This window comes from Vipera berus (assembly GCF_964194415.1).
Source record: "Vipera berus genome assembly, chromosome: 16".
NCBI classification, from domain to species: domain Eukaryota; kingdom Metazoa; phylum Chordata; class Lepidosauria; order Squamata; family Viperidae; genus Vipera; species Vipera berus.
The window spans coordinates 9,302,888-9,330,887 of NC_138219.1; the positions used below are offsets into that span (position 1 = coordinate 9,302,888).

The 28,000-nt window shown below is 49.4% G+C and overlaps 1 protein-coding gene across 7 annotated transcripts; it reads left to right on the forward strand.

Annotated features, from left to right (window-relative positions):
- The first annotated feature begins 1,612 nt into the window (after positions 1–1,612).
- RORC (RAR related orphan receptor C) lies at positions 1,613–28,000 on the forward strand. Of its 7 annotated transcripts, none has more exons than XM_081340667.1 (11): positions 1,613–1,650; positions 9,585–9,614; positions 22,114–22,199; positions 22,479–22,620; positions 23,369–23,878; positions 24,093–24,214; positions 24,876–25,008; positions 25,455–25,562; positions 26,083–26,193; positions 26,419–26,528; positions 26,641–28,000. In XM_081340667.1, exons 2-11 carry the CDS (start codon positions 9,596–9,598, stop codon positions 26,806–26,808), a joined length of 1,509 nt encoding a protein of 502 aa, XP_081196793.1. In that variant the 5' UTR covers positions 1,613–1,650; positions 9,585–9,595; the 3' UTR covers positions 26,809–28,000. The 7 variants fall into 7 exon arrangements, with proteins under 7 accessions (XP_081196793.1, XP_081196791.1, XP_081196788.1 ...); XM_081340665.1 differs by lacking the exon at positions 1,613–1,650 and adding an exon at positions 2,726–2,892; XM_081340662.1 differs by lacking the exon at positions 1,613–1,650 and adding an exon at positions 3,279–3,388.

Consider the following 28,000-nt stretch of genomic DNA (forward strand, 5'->3'; position numbering starts at 1 on the left):
GAGGTGTTTCTGCCCCTTCACTTGGCACTTAGAGGTCCCGAGGTAGACTGCTCTTGAACAAGGAGGCTCGACTGGAGCATAGGAAAGCGGGAGAAAGCTCTCGCTGCTTCCCACCCTTTCCTTTCCGCTCCAGAGTTGCTTCTAAAGTCCTCTTTTTCTGTTAAAATTCTCCTCTCTGTCGTTCAGCTTTTTTTTTTCCCCTGGTCCGTCCGCAGGGTGGATTTCCGCCTGCGAAGGGCCCTCGCCGCGGTTCGCCTGTCTTGGCACGGAATTTTTCGTCTTCCCAGGCCTTGAGGGCCAGCTCCTTGCAATGTTCCTGGCACCCAGACTTAAAAATACACCCAGCCCCGGGATCAAAAGCAGGTGAGTCACGCTGAAGTTATATAAGCAGCTGGCAGAGCCTGCCACCCACCCCCGCCCCCCCAAATTGGGCAGGACCCAGCCCGTCTTTGTGGGGTGCAGGGGGAGGGCCACTCCTGCAGGGGGCAGCACACAGCAGAGAGGCCCCAAACCCTCCGGGGAGAACCCGGTTACAAAACAAACCATGATCGATTCTTCCTGGCAAGCCGCTGGGCGCAAACTAACTTTCATTTAACGAACGTCACGTTTAGGAGGAAGCCAGAAAACTGCTCGTATGTACTTTAATTTTACACATAATCTTATTCATCAAACGTGCTGGATGTTTTTAAAAATAAACGCTTTATAGTTTGATAAGACATTTGACAGGCTGTTTTTGAGATTTATTTATTTTTTTTCATCCGCGAACGCAGCATCCGGGGCCACGTGATCAAAATTCAGACACTCAGCCGCTGACTAGCCGCTGACTCGTATTTATGACGGTCACAGTATCCCAGGGTCACGTGATCCCCTTTTTGTGGCCTTCTGACAAGCCGGATTCACTTCACCACCATGCTACTTACTTAACGGCGGCAAGAATGGTCGTAAAACAGGGCAAAACTCCCTTAACAAATCTGGGCCTCAGTTGTGGTGGTAAAGTTGAGGACCATCCTGTACCAGGATGCCTGGCTAGGAATCTGTAGAACTGGAAAAGAGGTCTAGTCAGTTTCTCTCTCTCTCTCTCTCTCTCTCTGTGTGTGTGTGTGTGTGTGAGAGAGAGAGAGAGAGAGAGAGAGAGAGAGTGGGTCTGTGTGTCTGTGTGTGTGTTTCCCCTGTCCTGGCTTTTGACTCAATTGGTTGGGGAAATGGAAAAACTGGTTCTGTATGCAAATCCATCTCCTTCCCTGGATGGAAAGACAGGATTACATTCCTGCTCAGAGGAAGCCACGTTCTTTGCAATTTTGTGGCGGCTTCTCCTCTTGGCCCCCTTTCCACCACCGAGAACTCAAGATTTCAATTTTCCAGTTTTCCAGGGAGGGCAGGGAATCCTGGGAGCTGAAACCTGATGTGGACGTGGGTGCTGGAACGAGGGCGGGTGGCGAACGAGGGCACTGCAATAGGCCTTCTGCACCTGTGGAATTTCTGCCTTCTAGCAAGCGGCAAATTATAAGGCCAGGAGCCCCTGCGGGGCGGGGAGGATCCCCAGGTTGGCATTTGGGAAGGCGGGTTTGGCAGCTGGCACAGGTGAGGTGCCCCCACACCAGCCCTCCCAGCCTGTCTCGCTGCCTGAACCGCCCTGTGTGGCAGCCCCGGGTGAGGACCCATGCGCCCCAGCAGCCGAGCACATAAACAGTAATTATCCCTGGGGACGGCCGAGGGTGTGCCCAGCCAAAGGGGTGGGGGAGGGAAGGCCGCTGGGGCTGCCACCCCTCCTTCCGGGCACGGTTGACCGGCGCCCTTTGGAAGGGCTGGGAAGCAGCACCCATCATCCCCGGCCTTCCCTTCGGAGGATTAGTTCCGCACTTGGGTGCCACGTCTTTTTCTTCTTCTTTTGCCCCCCCCAGTCTCCGGTAGACTGCCCCTGCCGCAGCGAGCTCGCCCCGGAGCACAGTGTGGATGCAACGCTTTCTCTTGGTTTTGTACACGCAGAAACACCCGTGCGCGTGTCACGTTTTGTCACGTCCTTTATCCTCTGCCTCCTTTATTACACACGCACCCCCCAGACACACACGCCTTCTCTCCGGTCCGGCGTGCAAGGAACGAGTGTTTTTGCACTTTCCCCCCCCCCATTTTATTTTACGCACGCGCGCGCACACACCGACACACACATGCACGCCTTCTCTCCGGCTGGGCGTGCAAGGGACCCGAGCGGAGATTTTTTTTTTTTGCACACTCTCTCTCACCCACAACTCAAACCCAAAGTCACCCCCCCTTCCGCGTGCAAGGGACCCCAGGGGATTTTTAATTATTTTTTTTTGCACGCCCTTTCCCTCGTCCCCCCCCCTTTTTTATTTTTGCACGCACACTCAACACGAACTCTCTCCTGGGCGTGCAAAGGACTCCGAGCCCAGGGTGGGGGTTTTTTTGCACGCGGGATCGCACGTGTGGGCGGCTCACGCGGCCTCGGCGTGGCGGGGGGGGCGGGCTGGCGAGGGTTGGGGGGCGCCTGGCCCCGATCCAGCGGCGCCGAGTTGTGTAACGCGCAGGGCGGCCGTGCAGCCTCGGCTAATCGAGCGCTGTTGCAGGGAGCTCGGGGGTGGGGGTGGGGGGGCTACCCCGGTGGCACGGCCGCCTGGGGGGGGCAGGCAGAGCGGGCTGCCCCCCTCCCCTTTTCCCCGCGCCCCTCCCGGGTTCCCATTATTAGCGCTATTCTTATTAGCAAGATTAGGCGGCAGCCCGTCCGGTGGGGACTGAGCGCTTCCTCCGGAGCCGGGCAGGAGTCCGTAGGGGAAAGGCCGAGCTTGCGCCGCTCTCCCGGCGCACCTGTTGAACTTCTTCTCCTCGCCCCGGCATCCCTGCCGAGGGAGGCGGGCCAGGCAGGCAGCGGGGGCACAGGTGAGGCATTGGCGCAGCGGGGGGAACTTTCCCGACCCGTTTGGCTGGGGCGGGCAGGAGAGGAAGGAGAGGAGGCGCAGCTCGACCGGCTGCATAACCGCCTGGGGGTGGGGGGTGGGGGGGAAGCGGGCCGACAGGCAGCAATGCCGCCCGGACTTAACGCGGCGTCCCCTTTTCCTCTCCGGGAGATGCAGAAGCTTCACCTGTTGAGTGGCCGGTTGGAGGAGGTCGGGCTGGGGGAGGGAGGGAGGGGTCTCCGGGCCGGGGACTCGCCCCTGTCTGGCGGCACTACACGGCCCATCGTGCCGGGCCAGCGGCATAGGGGCCTCCCCGGTTGGGCTTCCGGGGGAGGGAGGGGGCGGGACGGGGAAGGGCCAGCTGCGGAGCTTCGGGCCGCCACTGCCGCTGCCTGCAGCCGGGAAAGGCGCGTCCCCGGCCCGGACGACCCTCCCCATGGAGCCCGCAGCAGCCAAGCGGGGCCGGGACGCCCCCCGAGGTAAGCCGGGCCGGGGCTCTCGCTGCTCCCGCCCGCCGAGGAAGGGACTCGGGCTGCGCCGCATGGGCCGTGGAGTCCCGCGCCCCTGAGCCTCGCGGCGGGGAGGCGCGCTTTTCCAGAGGATTAAGGACGCCCCCTGTCATCTTGGGGGGGTCTCCCTCCCCCCCCAAAGTGTCGGGGGCTCTTTTCTCCTCTCTTCTTTGCACTGTCTCCTCCCTCCTGCAAGTTTCTAGTCCTGGTGAAGGAACCCAGCTCTCTGGAGATTGTTGACAAACTCTGTCTCCATCTGCCCGGAACCCCAATTAAGTAATTTGCAGCAATTTCGAACCATGGCTTTGTGGGGGGGAAAGAGAGAGAGAGAGTGAGAGAGAGAGAGAGAGAGAGAGAGAGAGAGAGAGAGAGAGGAAAAGAAAGAAAGAAGAAGAGAGAAGTGTGAAAAGAGAGGAGAGAAAGGGAAAAAGAGAGAGAAAGAGAGCGAAGAGAGAAAGGGGCGATAGAGAGGGAGAAGAGAGAGAGAGAGAGAGAAAGAGAGAGAGAGAGAGAGGGAGAAAGAGACAGAGAGAGAGAGAGAGTATCTGGCTTAGAGGCAGAGACCTGTGTGAGGTTGCAAACGGGCCTGTCCAGTTTTGGAAGTGCTCCGGGTTTGCTGCCTTTGCTGCCGGCCCCCACGGCCCCTTTCCCCAATCACCCCTTTTGCTCTTTGACCTCCAGCGCTGCCCCTCTTGGAAACGGGGGGGGGGGGCTGCAGAGAGGGGGGTCCTCGAGGGCTTGGTTTTCTTAAAAAGAAAGTGATTTTCTAAGAAATCAGCTTGCCTTTTCGACTTTCTTTGCAAAGGCTCAGCTCCAAAGAAGCACGTTTGGCTTGGGGGGCGGGGGGGGGCAAGGGGACGTTCAGGTGAAGTCCTCAGCAAAAATAGTATTTTTAATTTGAGTGTGTGTGTGTGTGTGTTAAGTGCTTAAGATGTTGCGATAGACTGCGCTGAGCTAGGGGGGCTTTCTCTGGCTCTCACCCTTTTGCCTCTGGTTTGAAAGCTTGCCGGGCAAAGGATTTGAGAGAAGCTTGAAAGGAACCAGTGGGATGTGTTCGGGGCTAGAAACCTGGAAAGATGATGATGATGATGATGATGATGATGATGATGATGATAATGCTGGTCCCTGCAGAGAGCTCAGAAACCTTTTTAAAAGGGAAACATTTTTGGTATCGTGTTTAATGTTGCATGTGATGAAAAAGCTCTCCCTTTATCCTCCAAGGATCTGGGCGGGGGAGTAAATAAACTGGTTTCTTTTCCCCAGCTCTACCCTTAACCCTGCGAGGTAGGCCTTAAGCTCTCCATTTGAACCCGGGGATATCCAAGGAGCTTCAGAGCTGGTTGAAACCTGGCTAATTCCAAGGATCCTACCTTGACTTAGCAGCAAAAAAAGACACGCTTTTTTTTTCTTAACCATATCTTATCCACTCATTCCTCTTTTTGCTTCCTCGGCTTGGAAACTGACCGGACTCTGGTCAGCTTTTCTGGATCCTTTGTTTCTCTCTTCCAAAGGCAAAACAACTGTTGCCAAACAGCCTTTTATCTATTGATTTATTTACTTATCCTTTTTCTCTGTTGGGCAACCCCACTCCTTGGTGCAACAGCAAACAACTTTCGTTGATCCGGTCTGTTTCTCCAGCCCTCATGAGGAATCTGAAGCTGACCTTGTCAGTTTCACTGCCTCTCCTTCCTCTCCGGCCCTGCCTGGGAGTTTCCTTTCTTTTGAAAGGTTGATCCTTGTTTTGGGAAGCCAAGCTGGCGAAATCTCACCCGGGGCCCTTCCAGATGCTTCTCCGCGTCCCGGTTTGATTCTCGGCAAATGGAAATTGCAGGCAGGGCCCCGATGACGGGGCCAAAGGAGAAGTCCTCGGCTGAACGACCGCAGTCGAGCCCAGCCTTTCCATTGCTAAGCGAGGCAGCCGTTAAGTGAATTTTCTGCAGGACTCTGCCCCTTTTAGCCAAGCCCGACCTCTTCGATGGAGGAGGGGGCTTAGCTAAGTGCTTCTTGGAGGGGAAACAGTCCCAGAATTCACTTCCTGCTCCGGCAGGGCCAATAAAGCTGGGGAGGAGCTAGGCAAATTAGGTCCGATTCCAGCGGGGGGGGGGGCAGCGCGGGTTGATTTGCAAGTGATCTCTGAGTGGTCTCCTTTCCCACACAGCATGGATGGGAGCTTGCTAAATCTTTGCAATCTTTTGATGCAGAGCATATGGTCATTCGAGGGACGGTGGGAGGATCCTTTTGGAGGGTCAGCTACCCCGGCGTGGCCGGTTCTGAGTGCGAGCGAGATTGGTGAGCGTTGGTGAGGCAGGCAGCCTACAGGACTTGGGTGTTTGTGCTTCACACGTAAGGCAGCCCCTGGTTACATAATCCCCTTGCACCGGTCTGGGTGTGACCGGAGTTGTGAGCCAGGTTGGGCGGAGCTTAAAGCCTCTCCAGTGGAGAAGTGGGTGTTTGTGTGCGGTTGCGGTTGCGTGTGTCTCGACGTGAGGATGGGAGATGGACGATCCAGTGGCAGGGCGTGCGTCTTCAAGACGCCAGCAGGGTTTGAACCAGGCTGGGCATTGCTTCAGACGTGCCCGGGGAGGTAAATGTGAATTGGGTTCAAACCCCAATCTCCTTTCCCGTCTCTGGTCCTCTCAATAACCCTGCGAGGTAGGACAGCCAAGGGAGGAATTAAATGCCAACAGGCTTTGCAAGCTTCCTTGGCATCTAAGCCAGCCATGGGCCACCCGCTTTGCGTCACAGGCTGCCCACGCCTTTGGCCAAGCTGGGTGAGCACGAATCAGCCAGCAACTAATCAGTGGTGGCTCCGGGTCTTTGGAACTCCTGGCCACTAGATTTTCTCACTCTTGAAGAAGGCTGGCTTTGCATTTAGCCGGTCGGTCTAGATGTCCTCTCGAATCGGAGGTCTCCAAACGTGGCAATGTTTAAGACTTGTGGACTTCAACTCCCAGAATTCCCCAGCCTGGCAAAAGCCGCTCAAGAAAACTGAAATAGCTCCTCTAACAGCCCACCGTTGGCTGGCTGGCTGTGATGTCACGGAAGGATTCAGCCAATCAGGGGAGCAGGTTAGCAGGGTGTCCAGAACAGGCAGAGATCCAATATGGCTGAAAAGGGGAGTATGCAAATTAGTTAAGGGATATTATTTGGGGGTTCCCCCCCTCTCTCTATTTTTCCGCCCCACCGATACATCTCCCATTTTTCTGAAAAAAAGCAAACAGAGGCCCAAAAAATAACCTCAAACCCCCCAAAAATCTCTCTGCACACCCCCAGGAAACCCACCGACCTTCTTAACCCCGTTTGACTCATCAATAGAGTGCTGGGGATGGACTGCTTCTCTCTTCCTCCCCTCAACTTCCTCTCCTGCTCCTCTCCCCCTCTCTCTCTCTCTCTCTCTTTCATTCTCTCTCTTCTTTCTCTCCTTTCTTTTTTTCTCTTTCACTTAATTCTTCTTTCTCTCCTCTCTCTCTCTCTTTCATTCTCTCTCTTTTCTCTCTCACTTAACTCTTTCTCTCCTCTCTCTTTCTCTCATTCCCTCATTCTCTTCTCTCTATGTCTCCACTCTTTTCTTTCTCTTCTCTCTTTCTCTTCACTCTCTCTCTCTCTCTCCTTTCTCTCTCTTTTCACTTAATTCTTCTTTCCTCTCTGCCTTTCTCTCTACACTCTTCTCTCTCTCTCTCTTCTTTCTCCTTTCTTTTTTTCTCTTTCACTTAATTCTTCTTTCTCTCCTCTCTCTCTCTCTCTCTCTCTCTCTCTCTCTCTCTGTCTTCACTCCTCTCTCTCTCTCTTCTTTCTCTCACTTAACTCTTCTTTCTCTCTTCTCTCTTTCTCTCCCGCTTGCAGTCTTGGCCTTTACAGGCCTGGAAGAGGGGAGAAGCATTGCAGCCGGCTGGCGTTGGCTCCGCACCCCGGGACTGGCTGCCTGCCAGGACCTGCTAGGGGAGTTATGTAAGTGCCGAGTTCAAGCGAGGACGGGCTGGCGGCAGCTTAGCCAGCCACAAGCCGATTTTCCCAGCAAAACTCGAAGATATTTGGGGGTGGGGTGGGGGGGGATGCCACCCTCGATAGGTTTTCAGCCACGCTGCCTCCTACCTGTCCTTGCCAGCTCCTAGGAAGCCTTTGGAGGGGTTGGCTTTGGAAAAGGGTCCCCAAGAATTAACCTGCCCCCTTCACCTTGCCTCTTTCTACCCGCAGCCAGACAGGGTGAGCCCCAGTTCTACGTTTCCCACCATCTCTGCCTGGCTGTGTTCACTCTTGGGATCTGAGAGACCAAGGTTTTGGGGGGGGGGGGGGGGGTTGAAGAAACCTCCAAAAGACCACCCACCCCTTTGGCCAGGAGGAGGAGACACACCCAGTGGTCGAATGGCCTTCAAAAAGTTTGCAAGGAGCTAGTTTGATTGTGGGTGAAGGTTGCGTCGCTGGGGATGGGGTGAATTGGCTTGGTGGGCCTTCCTTCCTTCCTTCCTTCCTTCCTTCCTCCCTCCCTCCCTCCCTCCCTCCCATCCATTCTATTCTCCCTCCCTCCCTTTTTTCTTTCTTTCCTTCCTTCCTTCCTTCCTTCCTTCCTCCCTCCCTCCCTATCCCATCCCATTCCAATCTGACTGTCTGCCTACTTATCTACCTATCCATCCATCCATCCATCCGTCTATCTAATCTAATCTAATCTAATCTAATCTAATCTAATCTACCTGTATCCTGCCTTCATTTTAAGTAATTCAAGGCTGCAAACATCAATATTAGTTTTATCAGTCACTTAAAAAAAATTTTAATTTCATTTTTAAATTTTTGGCCTCTGTTGCTGAGCGGCTGCTGTGTTGGATCGGCCGTGGTGATACTTGCGTTTTATGTTTTCGATTGACGAAATTGCATGTTTGAGGATTAAGAAGAAGAAATTCAGAGAAAAAGGGGTGCGCGGAGGGACACTCTTGTTTGTAAGTTCCTCCCTTCTTTCTCTCTCAAATTTCAGCATGTTTTGGCAATCTTTTCATCTGTTCGTGAAAGCCGCAAACTCAGAGGTGTTGATTTATATCAAGGAAGATAAACGATGAAATTCTGCAAGTCGCCCTGTTGCGGGTTTTGATATTTGCTTGCCAAAAAAAAAAAAAGCCCCCCCCCCCCCGAAAGCAAAACTCTGGGCTCATGAGGACTAGCGGCCTTGTTTTCTGGTTAAATAGGAAGGCCAGATTCCTCTCGGTTGCCTGATTGGTGCAGTGCAGTGGCAGATATGCAGAACGTTCAGCTGTGTTCGGCATAACCCAGGAGGGGGGGATTCAACGAAGCACCGAAATGGGGGGGAGGGAATAAAATTTGTTCCATTTTAGGCGTTTCGTGAGATCGATTCCTTAGTCCCTAAAAGTTTTCCGGGATGGAGAAAGGCGCTCAGTTGTTTTTCACAGTCACAAACAAGGCTAAACACGCAAACACCCCTTTTTTTTGTATGTACAGAAACGTTTGGTTTTGTTGTTATTGCTCTTCGGGGGTTGCAAAATTCGAACTCCTGACCAGGTCATTAGAGAACTGTGAACAGGCTGTGAGATTCTCCTCGCCTTAAAACTGGGGGACGGGGGGGGGGAGGGCTGGCTGTGGTCCCCTATTCTGCCCCCCCCCCACTCCCAGGGCGAACAAACCCAACCCCAACCAAGCCAGCTGTGGGCAAAAGCTCCCCCTTGTGGGCAAAAATAAATGGCATCACCGTTCTCCCCAGCCAAGTCTCTCTTGGGATGGAGGACGAGGGTGTGTGTGTGTGTGTGAGGCTGCTCCTTTGAAGCCCCTCCCTCCCTTTCGTGTCCTTCCTCCTCCTCCTCCCTACAAACCCCCTCCTCTCCTGGCACTGATGATGTTCCCTAGTTGGGTCATGAAACGTCTCCAAGAAAACCACCCAGCTCAGAAAGCACCAAGGATCCCACACTCCTCCTCCTCCTCCAAGCCCATGGTGCTTTGCCTCTCCTGATGCATCAGGTGGACCATTGGCTAATCTCACGTGGCTTGGGGCATTCTTTGGGCAGGCTTTCCGTGACATCACAGCATCTTAGCCAATAGCCCGGCAGGGGTGTGGGCGAGATGGAAAGATCCCAAGATTGATGGTTTGGGAAAGGCAGTTTCTAAGCCGGCATCTCGGGGGCCCCGACTGGCCCTGGTTTCACCTCTCCCTTCCTCTTCCTTTCAGGCGCTGCAGCCATGAAGAAGACCCACAGCTGTGAGTACCGAGGGTGGGGGGCTTCTGGGTTTCGCTGGGGGTGGGCGGTGGGAACGTGCTCTTCGATCGATTCAGAGTTTGCAGAGTTTTCAAGAAAAGATCAGACAGCCGTTTGTCCGGGATGGGCAGGGGAAGGGGGGGGGGGGTTGGACTAGATGACCTCCAAGATCCCTTCCAGCCCTAGGATTCTATGATTCTATGACCCGATCATTTTACTGATTAAATTTGTTTGCTACAATTATTGCTTGATTATTCTGTATCATTCTGTCATTCTATTTATTTCTTAAATCATCTTCTTGTTATTCCATTATTCTATCGTTTGGTCATTGTCGTTTTATTTATTTCTTCAATTTGTTATCGTTAACTCTGTGGTTCTGTCATTCTGTCGTTTTATTTACTTCTTAAATGTGTTGTCATTATTAATTCTGTGGTTCTATCGTTTTTACCATTCTGTCATTTTTATGTATTTCTTAAATCTGTTGTTATTCTATTATTCTATCATTTGGTCGTTGTCGTTTTATTTATTTCTTAAATCTGGTCTCCTGCAATCCAGAAACAACCCTGATATTAGGGAGGTAGAAAGAGGCAGCTGAGGGGGGGGGGCTCCCTTGGGGCAAGTAATTATTCTGAGTTGGGGATTGGGACTTGGGGGGCTGTTACCCCCCATTTGCAGAGAAGTAGCAGAGAAGCCTTGTTTTGATGGCCAAAAACTCTTTTAGGACAAGCAAAATTTTGCCAATTTCTTTTGGTAAAAGTTTTGCCTATTTTGACATTGCCAGTTTATTCAGGGATGTGTCCTGGCTCGGTGGAGAATGAGGCTGAAACTGCTTGTGATTTTTTTTTCTGGAGGGATCTTATCTTACTTTTGATCTGAAGGGATCGGGAGGAGACCTGGCCGCCGTTGCTAAACTCGGTTAGTTTCAAACTCTGATTTGGGAGGTATTTTGAGCCGTGCGTTATTGGAAATCCAGGCTGTGCGTTTCCTTTGAGAGGCTGATCGTGATTGATTGCCGGAACCTCTGATTAGCTTTTGGAAGGGCTAATTAGCCATCTTTGCCACCGGGCTTCAAAGCTCGATCTCTGTTGAATCGTGGTTTTTGTTTGGCTTGGCCAGTTGGAAATGGCACTGAGGTCCTGTGGCCCAGTTGCAAGGTCAGGGTGCGTAGCCTTCAAAGCCACAAAAACGGCAAGAATTCCCAAAGCCATCACCGTCCTGCCTTTCCCCGTTGGCCTCTGCAGATAGACTGCTCCTGGTTTGGGAGGCTCCACGGAGGCTCAACCTATTTGTCTTCCTGGCTTTTAAGAAGCTATTTGTTTTCCTCGCCCTGAACCAAGAAGTGAAGCTGAAGAAAACAATTTCTTTTTTTTTTATATTTTATTTTTGTCACTTTCCAAATCTGGTTGTTTTTTTAAAAAAATAAATAAATTGGGGCCTCTGGGCGTGGGAGGTGGGCACACACCTTGACTTCCTCCTTGCGGGGTGCCTGGTATAGTTTTCTGTGTGGTGCAACCCCATCCTGTGTGCCTGATCAGCATCATGGGTTATCGCATCCTTTGCTGGCACATTCAGTACCATGTGGCCCCACCAGCACCCAAAAAGGGCGGGGGGGGGGCTGTACTGGAAATTGATCTTCCCCCTTTACGTCAATGATTTCGGGGCAGCAGTGACCCCCCAAAAAAGCACCGACGGGCGCATTTTGCCCATGTATAGTCATTTCCCTTAGCAGAGCAGACGAGATAAATTGGGACTATCCCATTCAGATAAACAAGGATCGTTGTTGTTGTTTTTTTTTAAATAAAACAATATCTCACTTTTAGAGTTGGAAAGAGACGGGATTTTTCATCGGATGAAGTGAACGGAGGAGGCCTGAGTAATTAGAAATAATTTATAATCAGCTAAATAATTGAAAGGGCCTGGGGGGGGGAAGCCCCAGATTTAAGAAAGATTTTGAACTGATGCCCCAACAGTCTTGATTTAGTGTATAATTGTTAAGGCCTCCTTGGTTCTTAATATCTCTCTTGAAAAGATGTTGAAAAGCCATTTATTTATAAAGAGTCCAGAGTTGGATGGGCAGTTTCTAAATTTGATTAATAAAGAGGAATTAACAGTGGCTCTTTGCAGAACCCTAAAATGATTTTAAAACAAACAAGCAAAAACCACCTGACAATTTGTCTTTCAGCGTTCAAGAGCAGTTTTAATTGCTTACATCGAGGTGGTTTCTGATCTTTTCAATTTTCCAAGATCCTAAGAGGATCCCTTTTTGGAAGGGATCTCAAGAAACTATATTCACCATTTTCACTCGCCTCCCCCCCCCAAAAAAATCTCCTTACCTGCAGAAACAGTGACAAACGGTCAGAGACAGGTCGCTCAAATCAGCGAGCCAATCTGCATTTCTTCGAGACGAGGGGGGAAAAAAAAGCTCTCTTCAGCCCAAATATTAAAAGACTTGCTGGCGAGCCCCTGCCTCTTTCTCTCTAAGTAGACCCCCCCCCAAAAAAAACCCCATCCCTCTTGCTTTTTGCTAACGGAAACTGGGTCCTTTTTTGTGGTCGTTCTGTTTCTCGCTCCTTTTGTCGTCTTTGCGGTTGTGAAACTTTCCAGCCCGCTGCTGTCGGTTTCTCCCTTCTTTTTCCCCACCCCCAAAATACAGCCGGGGCTTCCGATTGGCCCCCAGGAATGACAGTCTTGAGGTGAGCAGCATCACCTGGAGACTTGCTTGCTCCCCGGCTGCCTTTTCCGAAAGGAGAAATAAAAATCAGACCGGCGTTCACCAAGCAGCCTCGGAGCCTTGATCTTAACACCTGGCGTCCTCCGACTGAACAGTTGTGGCAGAGTCAAGGTGCCAACCTCTCTGAAGCTTTCCCACAACCCGGCGGCATCATGCGAGGTACCTACCGGCTCTGGGGAAGCGGTGTCAGAGGGGGCAGCTGCTCGGTGTACATTTGGGTACGGGCAACAGACTTTGGCGCGCACTTCTTCAGGCCTTGAAACTTAAAAAGGAAAGGAAAGCTTTCTCAAACTTTTTGAAATTTTAAAAAAAAGTTTCTCCAAACTTTTTGAAACTTAACGTTAAAAAGGAAAAGTTTCTTCAAACTGCTTGAAGCTTAAAAGTTTCTTCAAACTTCTTGAAGCTTAAAGGTTTCTTCAAATTTCTTGAAGCTTAAAAGTTTCTTCAAACTTCTTGAAACTTAAACGTTTCTTCAAACTTCTGGAAGCTTAAACGTTTCTTCAAACTTCTGGAAGCTTAAAAGTTCCTTCAAATTTCTTGAAACTTGAAGTTAAAACAGACAGGAAAAGTTTCTGCAAACTTCTGCTCAAGAGGCACAAGCTCCCGTGTGAGAAAATTTACGGCAGCTGAGCAGACTTTTCCCCTTACCTTACCACTTGCAGAATCCTAGCAAATTCTCACGTGGTTTGGAATAACCCAGGGTTAGGGTGGCATCCTAGTTTTACTCTGCCGGGTCTGGGTCTCGCAGAAGCAGAGGCTGGGACTGTGTGTCTGTCTGCGTGCGTGTGTGATGTGATGTGCGTGCTTCCCTCGCTGCGCTATGGATGAATTTTACAGTTCTTGATTTCTGTGGCGGGTTGCATTTTGTACAAGCTGGCTTGTTCACGGTTTCAGAAGCTCCTGGAAATAAGATGAAACTATAAATGAGATGAGATAAGGGAAGGCAAGAAAAGATAAGATGAACCCAGCAAGGAAATGTTTGATATTGTAGCATCGAGAGAAATTCTTTCAAATACTTAGCCTGTTGCCACCAAATTATCATTATAAATTGGAAGGAGGAGGAGGGGGGGGAGAAGGGGAAGAGGAGAATGAGGGAAAGGAAGAAAGGAAGGAGGCAAAGAAAGAAAAAGAAAAGAGAGAAAGAAAAAAAGAAAGAAAAAAGAAAGAAAGAAAGAAAGAAAGAAAGAAAGAAAGAAAAAGAAAGAAAGACTCAGCCCATCTTGTATGTGCAGTAGTAACTCTTGTGGTTGGCACAAAAGACCTCTTGGAAAAACACACCCAAATTTAGCGTGCAGAGAGGCAGGAACAGCGCCCAGTTAATGCAGCCCTTTTTACGGTGATTCCCGCGAAACGGAGGCCTCAGTTGCTCTGTCATCTTTCCTTCGTGCCTGCTTTCCGCACAACTGATCAAGAAAAACTGGGCCAACAAATTGAATAAAGAAATAAAAATAAACAGTTGCAAGACTTAAAAGCCATATTAGCCCAATATGCGGCATTGCATTGTAGCGACCTGGGAGAATTTGCACAGTTTTAATGTAAATTCGGCCCCAGTTCCCCTCGCTGAGCGGATAAGTTGTTCATTTGCACCCAAAACTAACTAACTAGAGTCAGTCTTTCTTTCTTTCTTTCTTTCTTTCTTTCTTTCTTTCTTTCTTTCTTTCTTTCTTTCTTTCTTTCTTTCTTCTTTCCTTTCTTTCTTTCTTTCTTTCTTTCTTTCTTTCTTTCTTTCTTTCCCTCCTTCCTTTCCCACAAATTCACTGTATTAAGGCAGAGAGGACACCTTCCATCTCTCTCTCTCTCTTCTTTCTTTTTCTTTCTTTTTCTTTCTTTTCTCTCCTTCCTTCCTTTCCCCTTTTCCACAGGGTGACTGTAATAAAGCAGAGAGGAAACCCCTTAAGCTTTCAAAAGACCCCCTTTTTAAACCTCAACCGGACCTAAATTTGTCCCTTTTTTTCCATCTTTCCCTGACATTTTTGAGAAAAATGAAAAAGCGTCTTTGCAGTCCGTGGCTTAAGCGGAAATCTGTTCAAAGCAGCAGATTTATGAACTAAAATTCTGGATTTTTCACTTTGAAAACCCGAGATTCAGAAATACATTTTTTTTAACCAGGAAGCCTTTTGGTGTGGTGTGGCAAAGGGGCCTTTTAGTGGTGCGTTTTTGGATTCTGAATGGCAGTTCAGCTTTTTTGGGATCCTTCCTTGAAATGATACGTTATATTACTTTCCTTGTGTCAAAATGCCCTTTTTTTGTTTGTTTTTATTAAAGTTTGTTCTAAGGTAATATATGAACAGCAAAGAAAGTTAGCAAAGTTAAAGAGGGGTGCAGAGAAAAAGAAAGAAAATAATCCCTTTTTCTAGGGTTTTGTTTTTTTTTCACGGCCAAATAGATCCTTTCTGGATAGCGTTTGGAAATCTTCAAATTCCTTCATTTTGCCTTATTTTGATGGAAAAATCTTGTCGGGTTTTTGTGCAAATTTGCCGCCACGTATAGCGAAAGAAAACCGAAACACGGAAACATTTGTACAACCCCTTAGCACAATTTTTGCGTCTTCAGAATATGTTTGTAACACTTGGCACTTCTTCAGAATATTTTTAAATATTTCCTGAAGGATTTTGGCACTTTCATAAGGACCCAGAAAGGGTGAATTGTTCGCTCCCGTTTTGAGGACGTTATTTGCAAATTCCTCTCTTTTTGAAATGTGCGAGATATTTCTTTTCCTTCTCTTGAGGGAAATTGGATTTGAAAATTTAGGTGGTCAAAACGTTTTCATTCGTCCCGAAATGCTCATTTAGAATAGCAAGCTCTATTAAAGATATTTATCGAATATTATTTCTGTGCTTCGTTAATGCAAGAAACTGTTTTCAAAGCAGTTGAAAGAAAAGGAAGATTTTTGCCCCAAATAGTTGTATTTTTAAAAAGAAGTCTTCCCCAGGAGTAGAACAGGAGAGAGAAAATAAACAGCAGTCTGTTTATTTCTGTTTAGAAAGAGATTTGCAATTGTTTTAACTGTCTCTACAAAAACACTCACCAACTTCCCAAATTTGTAGCAAAGGTAGCTGAGAAAATAAACGCCTGAAGCTTTTCGAACAGCCCAGATACAGTTTTTAAATCTTATTTTTTTATTCATTTCATTTGGTAAATATATAAAACATTTTAGATATTATTTTATATATATATATATATATATATATATATTATTTTTCCTTCTGTTTTTTGGCGGGACATTTTCAACATGCCAATCAACTCCCATTTCTGGGTAAATATTCATTCATATATATATATAATGAAAGGATATCTTTTTTCCATTTTAATTGAGCAGTAAAATTGCAGATTGAAAAAAATGATGATTTTAAAAAATAAAGACAAGCAATGGTGGAAATAATTTTAAAAGGCTTATTAAGAAAAACGGCTTCTGGTTCAGGGAACAGAACGCCAGTAGTTCTTTTCAAGCTAATATCCAGTGTAATATTCCCTTAACCTGCTTAGACCATTCCCATCTTACAGAGTTATTTTTTTAAAAAAACACTGATAATTACTCTTCCCCCCCCCCCTCTTCCTTTTCTGGTGGCTTAGGTTTGATTTAAAGCCATCCCAGAATTAAAGCTAAAAATAAAACTGATGATCCATTTTCAGAAACAGCTCTTTATATACATTTTCACTCCATTGTGTAAGCAAAGGGTGTTATCTCTAAATGACTTGCTAAAATCTTTGCTTCTGTCAATTCTGCAACGACGCTGTTTTTGCTTACCTACCGTGTGTGAATAAGTGCAAATTCTGCCCAGTTTGAGACCGTTGCAGCTTTGCCAAGCTTGACATGAATGAATCCAGCTTGGAGGGTTTTAAATGGACCCTAATAGCTTACGTATTTTTCCTTTTCTCTCTAACTTTTCCAAGTCTTTGAGTTCCGTTTGACAGCCTGGGCAGCTTAGATGGATAATAAATGACATCCTGATTGCCTCTTGTGCCATTGAGTCAAGGGACTCAGTGGGATGGGCGGCAAATAAATGTAATAAATAAGTAGATGAAAAATCGACTTGCATGGCTAACTCATCCAGAGGCATTTGGATAACAGGGACCTAAATCAGTTTATTCACAGAGTTTTGGGGGGTTGCCTCTGGTTCGAGAGAGGAGCTCCCCACGGCCAGCTTGGGAGAAAATTGGATTAAGCAGAAATATGATTTCCGAATTCTTTTGATAGCAAAAAAAGGAAAGCTCAAGAAATCTGAAGAAAAAGCAAAGAACAGCTTTTCCTCCAGATTAAGCCCACTGGGCAAGCCGCAAACAACCGTATTATCATCTTTGCCCTGGATGGGGTTCAAAGGATTTTTTTTTAAAGAAAAAAGAAAATATTCTCATATTTTGCAAAGTACATTAGCATTTTACTAAAGGTGCACTTCAAGGCAATTCAGAAAAGATCCAGGTTGCCCTTTTCGCCAGCCTCGAAAGAGTGGAGCAAAGCTGCTAAGCTATATTTTAATCTTAATCTGCTGAAGTTTTGTTTTTCTGCCAATGTTAGGAGTTTTTGCCGTTCCGGGAACTCACAGATTTATATTTTCCTAAGATCTTGACAGATCTGGTAATGCTAAGATCGTTGATCACAACTGGATATCTCTGCTTTTTGAAGGCTCAGAGGCGGATCATAATTGGAGAGGTAGGCTACATCCGGAGGGCAGCAGTAAAAATTGGGCTGTCCTGAGTTCAATTCTTGGGGATAGTTGCTGCTCCCTCGGCTTAGCCTACTTGTCAGGAGGGGTTGTGAGTTAAAATATAAAAGTTTGAAGGAGGTTTTTCATTCCCCAGGAGAGACTAGATCGCCTGGCTGAATAAAACAAAGATTTTTGCACTCTATCGCTGGAGCCTTTTTTTTTTTTGCTTCTTTTGGGGAGGGGGGTCCAGCCCCCATTGCTGATGATGCAGCCCCTTTGTGGATGGCAACAAGGCCAAGCAACAGCCCAGTTTTAGCCTTGCTAACATTCGTGGCGTGCAATTTTGATCCTTTGATCGCTGAGGGCCACCCGGGTGGCTGATCTCTGTGGGTTGGTTGAGTCAATTTCTCACTGCTTTCAGGTTTGTTACAACACAGACAATCACACACACACACACACACACAAACACGTTTAACTCAGTGGGAGAATCTGCCAATTCCAGATAAATATCGTGGCACGGTTTGACAATCAGGCGAAGGGGCTGTGGATAGTGTGTGTGTGTGTGTGTGTGTTGCGGGTTGCTAGATGGGGAGGGAAGCTGTTCGGGTGGGGGGGGGAGAGAGGGATGGGGATGATGGTTGTGTTCTGATCTCGGCAATTTCAGCCAGATGGTGGTGACTCAACCCGGGAGTTGTTGGTGACAAAACCAGCTTCTTGGTTAGGGCTACAAGACCGATTGTGGGGACAGAATGAAGTTGACTTGTGATTGATGGTGTCTGGTCTAGAGCTACTCAGCTCAGCATCTCCCCCGCACCAAGTTTTCAATATACATATATATTATATATTTAGGGGTGGTCCTGTGCAAAAGGAGTCTTCTTGGGGCCTCGATAAGAAATGAATCAACTAGCAGAAGCCGTGGGAGGTTCCTGGGTGTCTTTCGCAAGGTGGCGCAGTTAGGAGTGACCCTTCCCATGCCTTGAAGAAGCCAGCATGTTCTCTTGGATCCGGGCCTTTGCACAGAAGTCCAGAGGCTGAGCGTATTCCCACGTTCTGCACTCTTGTGTGGCTGCAGAAAGCAGGAGGCAGTGAAGACCGCCGAGCTGTGGGATCCACAGTGCTTTCTGAGCTGGGGGCGGTCTTCTTGCAGACGATTCATGACCCAACTAGGGAACGTCATGGGTGCTACGATTGCAAGGAGGAGGAGGACTCTGGGGTGCTTGGCGCTCTCTGAGCTTGGTGAGGTTCTTGCAGACGTTTCATGACCTAAGTAACAACATCAGTGCTAGGCTAGTTCAACCCTGAGCGATTCTCTCTGTTGGTATCTGAGAGCTGCTTGCTCGGCTGCTCGGCTTGGCGGTGCCCGTCCACCCGGGGCCGCGGAGAGGTTTAGAAAGCCTCTGGGTGGGGCTGGCCCTGTGGATGGCCTGGGAGGCAGGGCAGGGCCACGAAACCAGGGAGGCAAAGAAGCCGTGGGCGGGTGGAGGGTGGCTTCTTCAGATCTGTTTATCAGCTTCAGCTGGCTTCGAATGGAAAGGGCCATCCTTCTCCTTTAGGCCCCCGACTCATTTCTCTCAGGGAAGGAAGGAAGGAAGGAAGGAAGGAAGGAAGGAAGGAAGGAAGGAAGGAAGGAGAAAGAAAGAAAGAAAGAAAGAAAGAAAGAAAGAAAGAAAGAAAGAAAGAAAGAAAGAAAGAAAGAAAGAAAGAAAGATTACATTGTCCAGCTTTTTAAAAAGGATGTCCAGCTCTGTCTGTCTCTGTATGTGTGTGTGTGTGTGTGTGTGTGTGTGTGTGTGTGTTCAGGTGTACAAAAAGGAAAGGCCCATTAAAAACAAAAACCTCTCCACCTTTCCGTGCGGGGCGAGTGCTTGGAAATCCTCCCAGGGCCTCCGTGAGCGGTGGGGGTCCCGGTCTCGCCAAGCAGGAAGGTATGAATATTACGTATCAGGACTCCATTTTGGTCACCAGCTGCCAAATTACCCAGCAGGGAAAGTGGGAGGCATTAATTAAGCTCATCCAGTGGGTGGGGTGGCTTTGCCAAGAAGAGGCGGTGTTATTTATAGGGCTGGTTTCATTAGGAAAGTGGGACTTCTTGCACTTAATGGCCCAGGACAAATCGGAACAAATGTGACCATCGACTCCCTGTCAAAGGCCGGTGGAGAACGGAGATGGATATGGTGTTCTGCATAGGATAGAGATCCTTCCTTCCTTCCTTCCCTCCCTTCTCTTCCATCTTCTTCCTTCTCTTCCTCCTTCTCTTCTTCCTCCCTCCCTCCCTTCTTTCTCTCCCTTCCTTCCATCAATCCCGTGAAAGAAGGACCCCAAATTGCCTCCCTGGAAAAGGGCTGTCAGGACCCACCTCCCCATCGTTCTCAGCATGAAGCACCATCATTACCGCCCTCCTCCCCCACGCCTTTCTCTGCCTCTCCCCCTCCCTCATCCTCAGCGTGAAAGTTGGGGGTGTCCGCCCCCCCCACACACACACATTGCTTCTGCCAGTCTTTGGGCAGGCCCTGTTCCTATCGGCAACTCAGCAACCCTTCGCCTTTCTTTCCGGATCGGCTCTTGCTTCAAAACCCGCCTCCGTTTTCATTCAATATTTTGCATCCTCCACTTTTCCTTTGCAAGGGAAGACCCCGGAGGTTTCCTGAGTTGCAATCAAGCTCGTTCTTTATTTAAGCAGGGGGAGGGGCACCTACCCCGAGCTTTTCTTTTGTCAGCACCCCACAGAGCTGAGTAACTCACCCCCGGGGGTGGGGAGGCGGTGTGTACCTCCTTGCGCAGCATTTCGGTTTGATTCATGTGGGGAAAGTGTTAACGGATCTTCCTCCCTCCCCTCAGCTTGTGGGCACCCCCCCTGCTGCCAGAGGGGAAGGGGTCGGGGCGGGGTGCGGGAGACAAATCGGCTCCGTCAGAGCCAAGCGGTGTGGTTTGGGGGGTTTTGTGCTCGCAAACAGGTGCAGGGGAGGTGCTCCAGATTTTTGTTCGAAAGAGAGAAGGTTGAAAGACCCACCTTGATGGCAACAACGTAAATGAGGAGTGGGAGGTCAGTTCTTCCTGGCCTGGCTTGTGAGTGTAGCAACGAGGAGCTGGCAACGAGGAGCAGACACCCTGTCTGCATGTAGTTGACCTCCAGCAAGAGCCTGGCCTTCACAGGGACTAGTGACTTGGCTCCAAAATAAGGGCCACAAGAAACAGAAGATGCCCAAGCTGGAAATTCTCCTTCTCCTTCTCCTCCTCCAACCCGCTTCTGCTTCTAGCCCTGGTGATGTTACCAAGTTGGGTCATGAAACGTCTGCAAGAAAGCCGCCGAGCTCAGAGAGCCCCAAGGATTCCAGAGTTGTTTCCTCCTCCTCCTCCTCCCCCTCCCCCTCCCCCTCCTGGGGGGGACCCTCTTCGTGGCCCCTGGGGTCCCAGAGTCCCCCGTCCCTCCTTTTTGAAATGCAGACCTCTCCGATATAAAACCATGTCAATGCCAGAGGACCAGCATCGCTCCTTGTAATTGCCGTCGTGTTGACGACACTTGAATCCGTAACTGGGCAGGGGTGGCGGATGACAGAACATCCCGATCCCTGACCTCAATTCTTTCTCTTCATTTTGTCCCCTCTGTGTGTGTGTTTGTGTGTGTGTGTGTGTGTGTGTGTGTTTGCATCACCCCGTTGACCTCAGGTCATAAAGTCGAATTTACCGGCAGGATCGTTTTTATTTTATTTTTTTGCCTAAAAGTGAGAGTACTTCTTACTGGCAGCTCCGTCAAGGAGCATCGTCTGAGTAACTGAAAAGCTGACTCAACTCGGCTCCCCCAGGCTCCGCTTACCAGTATCGGCGTTTGAAGTCAAGGGAAGTAAAATATCTGCTCGTGTTGCGGTTTTGCGCTGCCTTCTCTGTTTTGGTCTTTCCACTTGTTATTTTGTCGTTACGGGGAGATCGGAGGGAGATAGTGGCGGGGTAGACGATGGGGAAAGAAGATTGCGTGCGGACGGCTAGTCCCCGACTTACGATGGTTCTTTTAGCGACCGTTCAAAGTTACAACGGCAGGGAAATGAGGGACTGGGGACCCTTTTTGACCTTGGACGACCCCGTGATCGAAACGCTTGGCAACTGACTCGCATTTATGATGGTTGCACATTTATCGCCGGATCCCCTTTTGCGACTTTTTGACAACCACACTTAACGAGGAAGCCCGTTTCTATTTTTTTTAAAAAATATATTTCATTTATTTTTTTATTTATTTAGAATAACAATCTTCAGGGCTTAGTAAACTGCGTGTTGTCCGGGTTCATATATTTAAAAAACAGTCAATAATTTCGCTGAACTTTTGCTGAAGTGCCTGACGCGACCAGAAAAGGATGTCAGTTAAATGGACTGTTTCACACACACACACACACACACACACACACACACACACACACACACACACACACACGTAGAGTTTCCAGGTCTTGTGAATGGTGCCAGCTGCAAGGATGCCCTCTGGTGGACTCTGATGAGCACTGCAGAGCCTTTTGGGTAACAGCTGAAGAAATAGTGTTTAATGTTAGCAATTGACTTTAACAGAATAACAAAGTTGGAAGGGCCTCGGACGTCTTGTAGTCCAGCCCCCTGCTCAAGCAGGAGACCCAAATGGTTGTCCAGTCTCTTCTTAAAAGCCTCCAGTGATGGAGCACCCACAACATCTGGAGGCAAGCAGTTCCACTGGTTAATTGTCCTCACTGTTAGGAAGCTTGCCCTTAGTTTCAGGCTGCTTCTCACCTTGATGAGTTTCCATCTGTTGCTTCTTGTCCTGCCTTCAGGTGATTTGGAGAATAGGTTGACCCCCCCCCCCCTTCTTTGTCCATCAGTTAAGAAAATGGACCATCTGCGGGTCCCTTATTTGCTTCTTCTAGAACAGGGCAGGCCGGATGCATCATTGCCGGATGCATCATAGCGAAACCACCCCCACCCCATTGCCGTCAATGGCAAAAAAAGTCACAATACATCATGACACGTCACGTGACGTTGCGAGTTTGACACCCGTGTTCTAGAATATTGACTTGTCTGCTTGCTGATTCTCCCACCACAGGAGCACGCTTCACACGTGCTTCTCTCAAGAGTTCAGTCTCTTCTTGTCTTCTTTTCCCCACACAGCCCAGATTGAAGTGATCCCCTGCAAGATCTGCGGAGACAAATCTTCCGGGATCCACTACGGGGTCATCACTTGTGAAGGATGCAAGGTGGGGAACAGTCTCCTCAGTCGCTGGGATCTAGGATGTTGGCTTCAGTCCCATTAGCCGTAATTGTTCCCTCTTCCTTGCAGGAGACTTTCCTGGGTGGGGGGTCAAGAGGGGGTCTCCCTTTCCTGGAAGCAGATGCCCATAAATTTCTACTGAACCAATTTTGGTTCTCTTTGTTGATGGACCACTGAACTGTTGGGCTTCACAAAGTCTTGGAGGCCACCAGTGAAGCTACCAAGAGTCCATCTTCTTCATTCATCTTCTTGGCTTCCTCTCCAGGGCTTCTTCCGACGCAGCCAGCAAGTGAACGTGACGTATTCTTGTACTCGGCAACAAAACTGTCCGATCGACCGCACCAACCGGAACCGCTGCCAACACTGTCGCCTGCAGAAATGTCTCAGCCTTGGCATGTCCCGTGACGGTAAGTCCCATGTGGAGGTGCACCTCAGGGAGGGCTCCCATCAGGGAATTGCGCAGCTGGTGTCCCAATGAAGTTAGAGACACTGACATGAACTTGTAGTTTCATGTAAATAAGTACGTTTAACTTCTATATTGACAGCTGACAAGATAGTCAGGAACACACTAACATCACGAGATAAATCACATGAGATAAAGCACATGCGATAAATAATAGGTAAATCAATGACGTAAATCACAGGTAAATCACATGAGGTAAATCACATGAGGTAAATAATATGAGGTAAATCACATGAGGTAAATCACACAGCAATAAACACAACGCATAGAAGAAAAAAGCGGGGGGAAAGGGAAACTCCCCCTTTACACCCACAGCAACCAATCGTAGCATAGATTGCCTCACGCAGGAGCCAGCGCTCTCCAACCAATCAACTACAACTGTATTCTGGCCCATTATACACTTTACTATTCCCGCTACTAAATTCAATATCTTAACAGTTCCCAAGTCTCATAAGATTTCCCTGGATTTCTAAACACAACATTGTGCACTTGGGTCTGGAGACGTTCCCTCTGTTCCTTGCCTCACTTTGGTGATGGCACACCGCAAAATGGGACAAAGGGGAGAAGAACCAGGTTGGAGGTGTTGAGGAGCTTCGAGTACTACTGAATAAACTCAGATTGCTCGTGTCTTCAGTGTCTTGCATTGTTGTCATCTCTAGAGAGCCATCCCCTCATTTGTCGTCTCTTCGCAGCTGTCAAATTTGGCCGAATGTCCAAGAAGCAACGCGACAGCCTCCACGCCGAGGTCCAGAAACAGCTGCTGCAGCAGCAGCAACATCAAGGTGGAGAAGGTTCTACCTTCTCCTTGGGCATGGCCAATGGACAACTCAAGCTGGACCCTTCTCCAGATCTCCGAGAAGGCAGCAGCTGCTCCCCTGCTCTCCTCAACGGACAGACCCGCCTTAGCCAGTCTCCGGATGAGACGGCGGGCTTGGCCTACTCTAACGGGCTCCCCAAGGCTCAGCGCCTCCTGGGTGAAGACCGGCCGGACCCCTTCAAGAAGGGGCACGGTGCTGGGGTCATGAAGGTGGAACCCAGGACGAGCGTCTATTGCACTTTGGAGGCGCAGGTGTCACCAGACTACCTGTCCCCCAATGTCAACAGAGCAGAACGGACAGCCGTCAGTGAGACACTGGACTTCCACACCAACCTGAACTTCACCAGCTTCCTGGAGTGTCCACACGCTTCGCTGATGGAGATTGGTGAGTGAATGGAGGTTTTCAGAAGATTTCTGCTCCAGGAATCTGTCAAGACCCTTTCTTTGATCTCAAGACACAACTGGGGTTTGGAGCCCCTCTCTCAAAATCAGGCTTAGGGAAAACAATAGAAGTCAAGGCAGCTGAGACCAGACCCGGGGCAGCTTCCCTGGGGCTGTGGAAGCAGACGTGTGGTCATCTTATTGTCTTCCTCCTGCAGAGCACTTGACCCAGAACGTTCTCAAGTCCTACCGCGAGACCTGTCAACTCCGCTTGGAAGACCTCCAGCTGCTGAGGTGGGAGACCTTCACCCGAGAAGAAATTGGGAGCTACCAGAAGAAGGTAAGATGGGGTTCCACCATCCTCAAGAGAGAGACCCTTTTCTTAAAGAACTGTGCCCTCTATTTTGGCAGGCAAGGTGTGAAGTCTTCACAAGAGACCCATGGCCCTCTCCACTATGAACAGTCAACTGATTGTTAGGGTGCAAGTTTGGAAGAAGTCATCTCCTGGTAGAAGGTCACCGTCACACTGAACCTTCATGAGATCTTTGAGACTTCAACTTCTGGCAGAAGGGACCACTCTGTCCAAAGGACACTGTGGCCCCAGAGGCCTAAAGAATAAAGGAAATGTTTTAAGAAGCATATCTAGGATCCCTACACAAATCATGTAGAGATGTTCTGGATCATCTTTACTCTGTGAGGTCTTTGGGGCTCTCTGAGCTGGGTGGTTTCCTTGCAGATGTTTCATGACCCAACTAGGTAACATCATCAGTGGTAGAAGGGAGGGGGATTTGTGGAAAGGAGGAGGAGGAGGACTGTGGGGTCCTTGGTGCTCTTTGAGTTTGATGGGTTTCACGCAGACATTTCATGACCCCAACTAAGGAACCTCATCAGGACTAGTTCCTTAACCCCTCTGAATTTTTACTCCTCTCTGTTTTTCAAGATGTACCCAAACTTTTTCATCACCTCTCTCTCTCTCTCTCTTCCCCTCCCCCCCCCCTTAGACAATGGAGGAAATGTGGGAGAGTTGTGCATGCCGCATCACGGAAGCCATCCAATATGTGGTGGAGTTTGCCAAGAGAATGGGTGGATTCATGGACCTCTGCCAGAATGATCAGATTGTGCTTCTCAAAGCAGGTAAGGGGTGCGATGCCACACCCAATGCCCAAGTGACTTTTGTGGATCCGATTTCTACCGGACCTTTTCAGTGGAGAACAAACTATACTTCCTTTTATTTGGTTTTTAAGGCCCGCCCTTCATGCTGGGTGTCTGGGATTCACGCTTTTTCTTTCCTGGGCTACTTACTCATTGTTTACGTCGTCGCGTTCGGCTTTGCTCTTAATGTTTTCATTTCCCCCCCCCCTTCTTGTTATTTACTAATCCGGCTTCTGATCGACTGGGTTAGAAGCGTGGGAAAAGTCCTAAAGATTCTCCCGTCCCAAAGACGGGTAGAGGCCAGAACAGCAGCCAAGGCGGGCACAGAACCCCATTTCGGTCTGAGCAGAGGACGTCAGCCAAAACTTTTCCCCCCAGAAGGGAGGGACTGGCCGGGCCTGATGTCCTTCTCCTCCCCCCCCCTTCAGGTGCCATGGAGGTCGTTCTGGTGAGGATGTGCCGAGCCTTCAATTCTGAGAACCGGACGGTCTTCTTTGAGGGGAAATACGCTGGCTCAGAAGTTTTCAAGTCTCTGGGTACGAGAGCGCCCTACTAGCTGGATCAAGAATGGTGGAACCCCCTGTAGATCCAGGTTGGGGTCTAAAGTAGGGCATAGAAGGGGAGGGTCTGGCAAGAGGTTTTGGGGGCAGGGTGGAAGCCTGCCACTTGAGTGGGTTTGAGGAACGTCAACTGACACCTAGAAGTGATTGCAACTTCAGGAGTTGGTTTCCAAGATTCATCTAACTTCTCCAAAGAAGAACATTGAATTATTATAGACTTCCTCTTCCTCCTCCTCCTCCTCCTCTTCCTCTCCTCTTTTACTTTCTCCTTCTCTTCTTCCTTCTGCTATTCCTCTTCTCCTACTTCTCTTTCTTTGTCTCCTCCTCCTCTTCCTCTCCTCCTTTTTTTTCCTTCTGTCACCTCTTCTTCCTCTTTTCCTCCCTTCTCCTCTTCCTCTTCCTCTTCTCCTACTTCTCTTTCTTTGTCCCCTCCTCTCCCTCCTCCTCCCTCTCCTCTTCAGAGTGTGATTTGAACGACTGCTCTTGTTTTTCTCAGGGTGCAGTGAGCTTATCAACTCCATCTTCGACTTTGCGCACAGCCTGTGTTCGCTCCACTTCTCCGAGAACGAAATTGCCCTCTTCACAGCTCTGGTGCTGATCAACGCAAGTAAGAACGGGGGTTTCTGGCTGGGGAGTCAAACGCTGGCCGTCTCCTCTTTGGACCACTATTAATTGCTGTTGGTTTGAGGAAGTTGCAGCTTCTTTGTTCAAAGAGAGAACAATCTTTGGGTTTTTCTGCCTCCCCCCCCCCCGTCTCCAAACGTCCTGCTTCACAGCTCTGCTCTTCCAAACGGAGTGAGGCCCCCGGCCAACCTCTCTTTGCGTTTCGCAGATCGCCCGTGGTTGCAAGAGAGAAGTAAGGTGGCTTATTTGCAAAACAACCTTGAAGTGGCGTTCAAGCAGATGCTGCAGAAAAATCACCGGGAAGGCATCCTGGCAAAGGTGGGTCCCTTCCAGAGCTTCGAACAGCAGCCATCTCCTACAGTGGAGCACCTTCCAGGTGAGCCAGACCAGGTGAGGGTGTCTTATTCCCTCTCCCGCTTTCTCTTTCCAGTTGCCACCCAAAGGGAAGTTGCGAAGCCTCTGTTCCCAGCACGTGGAGAAGCTCCGCTCCTTTCGACAGATGTACCCCATGGGCGTCCACGCGGTTTTCCCACCCCTGTACAAAGAACTCTTCAGTTCAGACTCTGACCCACTGATCCAGGGACCCACAGGGGAGTAACTCCCTCCCCACGAGCCGAGGACAGACCAGGCGTCGCCTCCCGGTTGCTGGAAGCCAGGCGCAAAACGCCGAATCGGATCGAGGGAAGTGGTGGGTGGGCAGGAGCTGGCGATCACTTGTCTGTCCTCATTCTGGGGGGCCTCCTGCTTCATCCTGGAAGAAAAGCAGGCCAGGGTCTCCTGTCTCCCCTCGTTGGAAGGATCCCGGTCCACAAAGTGTTCCAGTTTACGTTTTAGCGGCCACCGAGGCACTAAGCGGTTAAGGGAGCCTTGTGCGAAACCGACAAATCTACCCTGATACGGTGTCACCGGAAGGCAGCCTCGGACGTAGCTGCCAGCTTAGGTGACCCCTCCAGAATATACCTCATTGTGCAGTTAAACAGCCAGAGACTCCGCCGAGTTGAAAAGAAACGATATATGTATGCCTACGTAGAGAGAGGGACAGAGGCGGCCCTCTTAAGATAGATTTTATTTTTCTGCCAACTTTGTATTTTGATAACCAAGGAATCTCCCGGTCTGTTTTTCCTTCCCTTTCTCTTTGGCGTTCTCACTTTGTCCGCTGGCCTCAACGTCGGCACTCGTGCAAAAAAAAAGTGCGCTTGTCGGGATACATCTCGGCCGCTTAGACCCGCTTTGGAGTGGCGATCTAGAAACCAAATGAGTTGGCTTGTTGGCACTTCCCCCCCCCCCAAATTTCCCCAAAGCCGGCGCAGTTTCCTTCGGAGACAGCAGTGGTGGTGATCTTCCCAGGATCTTTTTAAATGCAGAGATCAGATTTATGACGGTTGCGGCGTCCCAGAGGTGTGCGTCACGTGATCCCCTTTTGCGACCTTCTGACGAGCAAAGCCTGATTCACTTAAGAACCGTGTCGCTAACTGAACAGCTGCCCCGATTCACTTCACAGCTGTGGAAAATGGGACAAAACTCGCTTAACAAATGTCTCACTTCGCGGCATAAATTCTGGGCTCATTTGTGGTCGTAAGTTGAGGACTTCCCTTAGAGAGAAGCTCCTTACTGAGTGTTAGGATCCACGCCTCCCTTCAGGGAATCGGCTTTGGGAAAGCTAATTTTCCCCCTAGCCTGGCCGGTTATAAAACACCAACGAAATTTGGGTTTTATCCCCAAATTGAATGCCTGTATCTCTTTGAAGGATGCCTTTTGGAGGCCAATTTGAGGGAGCTTTCTTCAAGGGA

Coding starts and splice junctions, on each gene's coding strand:
- RORC (XM_081340662.1), top strand. CDS start 3,346: ATGGAGCCCGCAGCAGCCAAGCGGGGCCGGGACGCCCCCCGAG. Junction 24,215..24,875: donor TTGGGAGCTACCAGAAGAAG/GTAAGATGGGGT, acceptor CCCCCCCCTTAG/ACAATGGAGGAAATGTGGGA. Junction 25,563..26,082: donor AGAAGTTTTCAAGTCTCTGG/GTACGAGAGCGC, acceptor TGTTTTTCTCAG/GGTGCAGTGAGCTTATCAAC.